Below are 8,290 nucleotides of genomic sequence, written 5' to 3'. Positions count from 1 at the left end.
CGGCCGCTCGCCACTCGCAGTGCAGCACCACGAAAGGCAACGAGGTGATCTCAGTGCTGGAGCGAGCCCGCAAAGCTGGTAACGGGGGTGCAGGGCTGAGGGGACCCCGTGGGGACAAGGGGTGTCATGCTGGTGGCTTCCCCCCATGAGCATCCCATAGCTTTATAGTTGTGGGACCTGATGGGTGGGGGCTTGTCAGGGAAGTCAGTGGGCATCGTGACGTCAACACGGGTGCAGCACGCGTCGCCCTCGGGGACGTACGCCCACGTGGTGAACCGCGAGTGGTACGGGGATGCCAGCATGCCCAGGGACGCCATACAGCAGGGCTGCAAGGACATCGCCTGGCAGCTGGTCCACAACAATGTGAGCACCCGTGCATGGGAGGGGGGGAGCCGGGGCAGACCCCTCCCAGGGCACCCCCACTAACACTGCACCCGTCTCATCCCCTCCAGGTGATCCTGGGGGGTGGTCGGAAATACATGACCCCTGTGGGAACGCCAGACCCTGAGTATCCCACTAACAGCAATGAGACTGGGACACGTAAGGATGGGAAAAACCTCATCGATATGTGGCTGGAAGCAAGACCGGTGTGTGACACAGTAGAGACTCTGCCCACTGGCCCTGGCATGGGGCTGGGCACTCACTAACCCCCTGTGGGATTTGCCTGCAGGGTGCCCGCTACGTCTGGAACAAGACAGAGATGCTGGCTGCTGCTGCTGACCCCAGCGTGAATTATTTGATGGGTAACAAATGTCCTGTGCGCTGGGACCTCACAGGCACTGGGACACATGCAGGCACTGAGGCTGTGCCCATTGTGTCCCTTCGCAGGTCTCTTTGAACCTGGGGACATGAAGTACAGCCTGAGGCGTAACACCACCCTGGACCCATCGCTCACTGAGATGATGGAAGCAGCCATCACCATCCTGAGCAGGAACCCCAAAGGCTTCTACCTCTTTGTGGAAGATAAGTTGGGGCTGGTGCCCCTGGGGCCGGCGAGAGGGGGGATCCTATGTGCCAGGGCGGGGGCAGGAGCTGGGGGTGCTGCCATCGGTCCCCAGCCCACCGCGGGTGCCTGTCTGCAGGTGGCAGAATCGACCACGGCCACCACGATGGTGCAGCCCATAAGGCACTGACGGAGGCAGTGGAGTTCGACAAGGCCATTGAGAGGGCAGGCAGCCTGACAGACGAGGCCAAGACCCTCACCGTCGTCACTGCTGACCACTCGCATGTCTTCTCCTTTGGTGGCTACACCCTGCGCGGCTCTTCCATCTTCGGTGGGGCTCTGCCCCGTGCTGGGCACTGCCAGCTCTGCGGCACCCTGACCGTGGCCAGAGGGGTGATAAGGGTGTCCCTTGGCTGATCATCCCTCTCCATCGCTCCTTCCCCAGGTCTGGCCCCCAAGAAAGCCAGTGACGAGAAGAACTACACGTCCATCCTCTATGGGAATGGACCAGGCTACGTGGGCCCTGGCCGGCCTGACGTGGACAGCACCACAGCTGGTGAGGGCACAGAGACCATGGCCAGGTGGTGGGATGGGGCTGGGGGCTATTGCTGCCCCACTCACCCCCTTCTCTCCACTCCCCAGGGCATTTCGACTACCTTCAGCAGGCGGCCGTGCCCCTCAGCTCAGAGACCCATGGTGGTGAGGATGTGGCCATCCTGGCTAAGGGCCCCATGGCCCACCTGTTCCACGGGGTGCAGGAACAGACCTACGTGGCCCATGTCATGGCCTATGCCGCCTGCCTCGAGCCCTACACTGACTGCCGCCTGGGCAGCTCTGCCCCTGGCACCCATGCCAGCCTCCTGGCCCTGCTCCTGCCCACCCTCCTCCTGCCCCTCTTCCACTAATCCTATGTCTCTAGGGCACTCCACAAGTGCTGCCAGCATCCCTGGTCCGAATGCAACAGCCACGAGGGCACCAAATCCCAAGCACTGGGATTTGGGGTCCTACACCACTCACACAGGGGTGTTAAATATGGTGTTAAATAAACATGGGGTGTGACACTGATGGGACAGGGATGTTAGTAAAGTGGGGTGTCCGTGACATGTGGGCAGAGCTGGGGGTGCTGCCCATTGCTCCCATCCCTGGGTCATGGTTCCTTGCAACCTCCCAGCATATCCAGTGCTTTATTGACCAGAAACAGCAGTGAAAAATACAGCAGGTGTTCACATCCCCCCATGCTCCCAGGCTGGCTGACATCACCTGGCCCCCAGCTCTGCCACTGTGCCCCAACACTGGCAGGGCTGGTGCAGGGACATGATGAGGCTGGCGTGGGGGATACCAGGGAGGGTACCAGGGTGGGCACTGGTCAGAGGAGGCTTCTGGCATGGGGCAGCCCCATAGTGACTCTGGATTGCTCTCCTTGCCTTGACACTGGGCTGGATGTGGTAGGGTTGGGTGAAGGGCTTGAGGTGGGCGGACAGAAGATAAGGTACAGGGGTGCCTGGGTGTGCCCTTATTTCTCCATGGGGACTGAGGGCCCCCCAATGTACAGGGCAGTGGGTAGGAAGGGGATGGGCAGGAGGCAGCTGCCTAACCCAAGTGTCTTCCTGCTACCCCTATGGCAGCTGCTTATCTTTGGGGCAACCCCCTGTGACACCTGGGGTTGCCCCTTTGCCTGGAGAGTAGGAGGGGGAGATGGGAATGTGAGGAATGGTCACAGGATGGCACTCAGGCAGGGATGGGGATGGGGGTGCCAGCCTTCTGGGGGGGGATCGGCCTCACCACACCGAGCACTTGTGCACTGGGTTCATGGGCGAGTTCTTGGGGCAGTGGAAAACCCGTCCAAACTCCTCAAACTGCGAGACGCTGCCCAGGACCCTGCCAGGAGAGGAGCATGTCTCAGAGCTGGGCACTCTCTGCTGCCATGCTCCCCATTCAAGGCACCTGCTCACCCCAGCAGCACTCCATCCCCTGCCCCAGGGATGTCCACCCAAAATCTGCTGGCACCAGCACTCCAGAGATTTCCCACCCTGCTTTGCATGGCACTGTCATGGGGAACGCTGGCACCCAGTGTGCTGCCCCCCATTCCAGAAGCAGATGGTACCTGTAGTGCTCTGGAGCGTGTTTGTCTGTCAGGACCTGCAGGTAGATGGACTGGGATCGCCGCTTGATGCACCAGTTCTGCAGGGGAAAAGGTTCCATGGGTGAGCCAGATGGGGCACCTTGGGTCCTGGCACACACTGGGGCACAACAACCCTTCTGGATCCTGGGGGTTGAGGGCAGCAATGCCCTTGCTGTGTTCGTTATTGTAGGGTCTCCTGGGTTATGACCTGCCTGGCTGTAGGTTCTCCTAGAAGTCTGGGGTCATGTGCGTTTGTTGCTATGGGGCCTCTGGAGGTGATGGGGTGACACACCTTTGCTATTGTAGGGTCCCCAGAAGCAGTGGGGCAATGTGGGGATGCTCCGTGCAGGGCTGAGTCCTGTACCCTGAGACCAGGACCTGCTGATGCAGCTGAGCCTGGATCGTGGCCATGGGCACTGGGTCCCCCAGAGCTCTTTCCCCATCCCTTTGGGTCACCAGCCCCACACAAGGTGACCCTCCTGCCCTGGTACCTGTTATGTGTGGGGAGGACAGGGGCTCACCTGGGCAAAGGCGATGAAGAAGAGCTGGTCATGTGTGTATTTCATGTGGTGCAGGGGGTGCTCGGGGCCGTGCTCCCGCACCCACTTCTGGTAGGCCTGGAGAACAAGGGGTGCCCTCAGCATGGCCTGGGCACTCCCCCAAACCCGCCCTGAACCCAACCCCAAGCCCCCCAGCAACCAGCAAGCAGGATCATGCTCACTCCAGGCTGCGGGGAGCAAGAAGGGGCTGGAGGGGTCTCCTGCCCACTCAATGGGGATGGCATAAGCAGCTGCCCCATGGTTGTGACACCCCAGGGTGGAGGGACATTTACGTAGTAGGCGAGTTTGAGGCCTCCCATGTCAGCAATGTTCTCCCCCAGCGTGTGTTTGCCATTCACCTGCCAAGAGAAGAGAAACAATGGGGTGAACAGAGATGTCCCCCCAGCCAGTCATCCCCCTATTCCCACCCTGGCACTGAGGCTGTGCCTCAGTTGCCCCCACCCAGTGCCCTGAGGAATTTCCCAGCTGAAGTGTGATGAGTTGTTAGGTCTCAGGGCTGGGCAGGGCATAGTCATTGCCTGGCAGGTGAGTGAGATCTCACCCTCTGGTTGTAGACGGTAAAGTTGTCGTAGAGGTTGACGATACACTGTGCCTTCTTCAGGAACTTGCTGTAAGACCTCTCCGTCCACCAGTGTACCAGGTTCCCATGCCGGTCGTACTGTCCCCCTGCCAAGGCAGCCACCACCTCCAGTAGTCCCAAGAGACACAGGTGTCCTGCCCAGCTGCCCCCAGCCCACTCACCTCCCATCCTGGCATGCTATGGGACTCACCCCAGTCATCATAGCCATGGGTCAGCTCATGTCCGATGATGGTGCCAATCCCACCATAGTTCAGTGACCTGTTGGGTGGAGAGCAGAGGTGAGAGGGTGGAGGGTGTGGTGCTGGCAGGGATGGTGGTGACCACAGGACCTGGCACCCCTCTCCCCTGCCTTGGCACCCCCTGGCCATCCCTCAGCCCCACACTCACTGCGGGAACTCGGGGTCGTAGAGGGTGGGCTGCAGGATGCCAGCAGGGAACACTGGAGACACAGGAGAACATTGCAGTTGGGGATTACCCTGCCCTGTACCCACCCACAGCATCACCCAACACCAGAGGACCCTGGGCTGTGTCCCCACTCCAGATCCTCCCTACTCCCTCCACTCCAGGGAGCTGATCAGGGGATGGGCAGTGCTCACCCATCTGGTTCTTGTTGGGCAGGTAGTAGGCGTTCAGTGCCTGGGGAGGCAGCAGCCACCTGCAAGGAGAGACAGTGGTGCCAGGCTGCAGGGACACTGGCAGGCATGGAAATGCCATCCCCTTGCACAGCTGGGGCACAGGGGAGGAATTGCTGGCTTGCCCCATGCCCTTCAGCCTACTCCCTGTGGGGTGCAATTGGGTGTGGGGATAGGGGGCATTGGTGGGCAATGTGCCCCCCATGTCCCTGCCCAGGGCAGGGGGATACCCACGCGGACTTGTCCACCTCCTGCCGGATCTTCTTCACCGAGAGCCGGATGCCAAAGGCAATGCTGTTGAGGATATTCTTGAAGTAGGTCTTCTCGTCCACATCAAACTGGAGGGGCACAGCAACATCAGGGGGGATGCCAGCCCCAAGAGTGTGGGGAGCAGGGCTGGGGTATCCTCCCACCACTGTGGGCCTTGGTGACAGAGGGTGTGGGTTTGTGGCACTGAGTTGGATGTGGCACGAGTGTGTCCTCATGTCTCATGCTGTGTGCCCACAGGGGCAGTTGCTTCTCCATCAGTCTGTGGAGTCCTTGGGCCATGCTGGCACCATCAGCCCTTGCTGAGGATGGGGCTGAGCTCTGGAGGATGTGACATGGGGAAGGAGACACCACCGCAGACATGATGGATAGTATGGCACTACCCCTGCCAGAGGTGGGCACCCTGAGCACCAAGAGGTGGCTTGTTTTGGGGTGGATCTCCACAGACCCTGATGCAGATGTGGGGACCATCTCCCCCCTCCATGTGCCCATGCCCTCATGTGTTCCTGAGCTATTCCTTGCCTCATACTCCTTGTCGATGGCCTCTGGCTGCAGCAGGAAATCAGGGTACCCAATCATAACCATCATGTACCGGAGCTGCAGGCAAAATGAGTGGTGGGTTCAGGCCCCATCCCATGTGCCCCTGGGCTGGTGATGGGGACAAGGACAGGGGTGCATGCTAGGAGGCACTACCTTGGCCCTGGCTGCTCTCCGTGTCTCCTCGTCCATCCAGTCCAGCTCATCCAGGCGCTGGTCCAGGATGTATTTTATGTCCTCCACCAGCTGCTGCACCTATGGTGGGTCACCGCGGACACTGGCACAGCATCCTCACCATCCATCACCAGCCAGACAGGTAATAGGACTTGGACAAAGTGACATGAGGGTCGTGGTGGCTTCATGCCCATAACCTACCTTGGCTTTGCTGGCAGAGGAGAAGTGCTCCTCAACGAAGAGGGCGCCAAGGGCCATGCCAAAGTGCTTGTTGGCCTGGCTGAGGCAGATCTTACCCAGCTCGAGCTGCTTCTCATTGCCCTCCATCTCTTTGGAGAGCTCGTGGATGGCATCACGGAAGGGGGTGGAGAGGTGCTCACTCAGCACCACCACAATACGCCACAGCATGTAGTTGTGAAGGATCCTGGTGACAGGGGACAAGATCAGGCCCCAATGGACATGTCCACAGGCACATGGAGAGGGTGGGAGCACACACCAGGGTGGGGACACCCTGCTCAGGGACACAGGGAGGCCATAGCCTGTGGACACAGGGGCAGGCTGGCACCATGTCTGTTCCTGCTGTGTGATGAGTCTCGTGACCTCTAGCATGGATGGCTCAGCAGGTGTCCAGGCACAACCAGGATGCTGTGGGGCTCACAATAGTGCCTTCTCCCAGGAGCTTTCCCGGGATTCCTATGCCCAGCCTGGCCTCCCCAGCATGGGGTGATGGAGAGGGGAGGGGACAAGACACATCCATCCTGTGCCCCATGCCAGGCTGGGGAAGGTGCCAGGGGCACAGGGGGTGCCAGCCCCCTCACCTGCTGGGTGTCACACGGATGAGCTCAGACACCTTGTGCATGTAGTCAGTGGCCAGCAGCACCACCTCCTCCTCCTCCGAGAAGTTGTCATGGAAGATGTGGTCCAGCAAGCGCTTCCACTTGAGCTGCCAGGGTGGGCACTGTCAGGGGGCACAGGGACTCCTCCCAGGCTTTTCAGCCTCCCACCACCCCTGCCCACCCAGGAAAGTGCAGGGTGGATTCATCACCTTCAAATGGACTCCCCCACTCCTCAGTGGTGGGGGAGGGTGTGAGGGGGGTGCAGGCAGGGAGGGCATGGAACAGGGGGACAGGTGTGAGAGGCTGGGCACTGGGGGCACTCACCGTGGGGGTGATGCGCTGCAGCTCGCCCAGGGTCACTTTGTGGTACATGCTGCTAACGTCCCTCCGCATGTCATCGTACTCGGACACTGTGATCTGCACAGGGTGGGAACAGATGTCACCATCCTACTGCCCACCTTGAGCATGACACAGGGAGAGGGCACTGGGATGGGGCACAGTTCCAGGGCAAGAGAGGCTATTGAACCACATCCTTCCCACTCCCTGTCCCTACCCCTCTGCTGCCAGTGGGGCCCTGAGGGCTGGTGATAGCATCCCCAAAGAATTGCTATACCCAAGGAATGGGCACAGGGTCCCCCAAGGTCCAGACTGGGGTCCCCAAGACCTGGGTATGGAGTCCTCAAGGTCCTGAAGTGGGTTCACACGGAGTGGAAATGGGGATGGAGCAGTTGTCCCAAGGGCTGGGTCAGCGGGTTCTCAAGATGTGAGGTTGGGTCCCTGAGGCTCTGTTATGGGGTCCTCAAGGGGTTGGGATCCCTAAAGGCCAGGCATGAAGGTCCCCAAGGCCTGGGAGTGGAGGTCCCCAAAGATCTGGAGTGTCCAGGGGCTGGGCATGGGCACCCCAAAGCCCAGGGCAGGTTTTCCCCTCACGTTGGCGAGGTGCTGCTCCAGATGCAGTATCTCCTGGGCTTTCTGTTCCACATGCTCAGCCCCCAGGAGGGTGAGCAGTCGTTCCATGAACACACGGTATGCAGCCAGGATCTGTGCCAAGGGAAGGGACACTGAGTGCCACCCTGCACAGCCCTGCAGCACCCAGTCCCCGGCACTGCTGGCAGTGAGGTGCACCCTGTCTGCTGCCCCATGCAGGGTGCTGGTCCCTCCCACGGTGTCCCCATGGCACTGGTGTATCCCCATCACCTTCTCGCTCTCCTCATCCTGTCCCAGGTAGAGTGTCCTTTCAGGCAAAGTCAGCCCATCCTGGTCGATCTGGGAGCGAGAGATGGGGGCACTGGGTGAGCAGAGGGAGAGTGGCTGTGCTGAAACAGGCACACCTCATCTTCCTCCACATTGCAGTGTGCCCCTGGAGCTGCAGGGTGGCAGTGTGGTGGGCCAGCCCCAGGCATGGGCACATCTGTGCCTCAGTTTCCCTCCTGGTAGAGGCTGCTGGAGCTACAGCGGGCTGGGAGTGCTGGACAAGGGCAAAGCTCCTGCTTCACAGCCTGACTGGTACACAGGCTGCCCCAGCCTGCTCTGCCCCATCCCTGCCCCATGGTGCCCCACACCTGCCCCATGGCTGGCCCCACTCCTGTGCTGCAGCCTGCCCTGTGGGATCCACAAGGATGAGATGCATGGACAATCT

General features: G+C 60.6%; 2 protein-coding genes across 2 annotated transcripts in view; one reads left to right on the top strand and one right to left on the bottom strand.

Moving 5' to 3' along the window:
- Positions 1 to 1,848, top strand: part of ALPI (alkaline phosphatase, intestinal) — a 2,912-nt gene extending 1,064 nt beyond the window's left edge. Inside the window, 8 exon segments of the mRNA XM_009079847.1 lie at positions 8 to 78; positions 200 to 363; positions 453 to 587; positions 671 to 743; positions 829 to 961; positions 1,081 to 1,274; positions 1,389 to 1,499; positions 1,586 to 1,848. Coding sequence (XP_009078095.1) covers positions 8 to 78; positions 200 to 363; positions 453 to 587; positions 671 to 743; positions 829 to 961; positions 1,081 to 1,274; positions 1,389 to 1,499; positions 1,586 to 1,848 — 1,144 coding nt within the window.
- Positions 1,849 to 2,721: 873 nt separating this feature from the next.
- On the bottom strand, positions 2,722 to 7,917 carry ECEL1 (endothelin converting enzyme-like 1; the record flags this gene model as incomplete). Its single annotated transcript, XM_009079845.1, has 16 exons — positions 2,722 to 2,821; positions 3,048 to 3,124; positions 3,587 to 3,682; positions 3,898 to 3,963; positions 4,167 to 4,291; positions 4,396 to 4,463; positions 4,593 to 4,644; positions 4,802 to 4,860; positions 5,072 to 5,175; positions 5,627 to 5,701; positions 5,798 to 5,896; positions 6,017 to 6,239; positions 6,634 to 6,758; positions 6,976 to 7,068; positions 7,582 to 7,692; positions 7,849 to 7,917. Coding segments are annotated over 16 exons (1,542 nt in total), but the record flags the coding sequence as incomplete, so codon positions are not given.
- Positions 7,918 to 8,290: the final 373 nt, after the last annotated feature.

The sequence above is a fragment of the Acanthisitta chloris genome, unplaced genomic scaffold (genome assembly GCF_000695815.1).
Source record: "Acanthisitta chloris isolate BGI_N310 unplaced genomic scaffold, ASM69581v1 scaffold18508, whole genome shotgun sequence".
In the NCBI taxonomy this organism is placed as follows: Eukaryota; Metazoa; Chordata; class Aves; order Passeriformes; family Acanthisittidae; genus Acanthisitta; species Acanthisitta chloris.
Note: the sequence above shows the minus strand (reverse complement) of the source record. Positions and strands in the feature narration are given on the sequence as shown.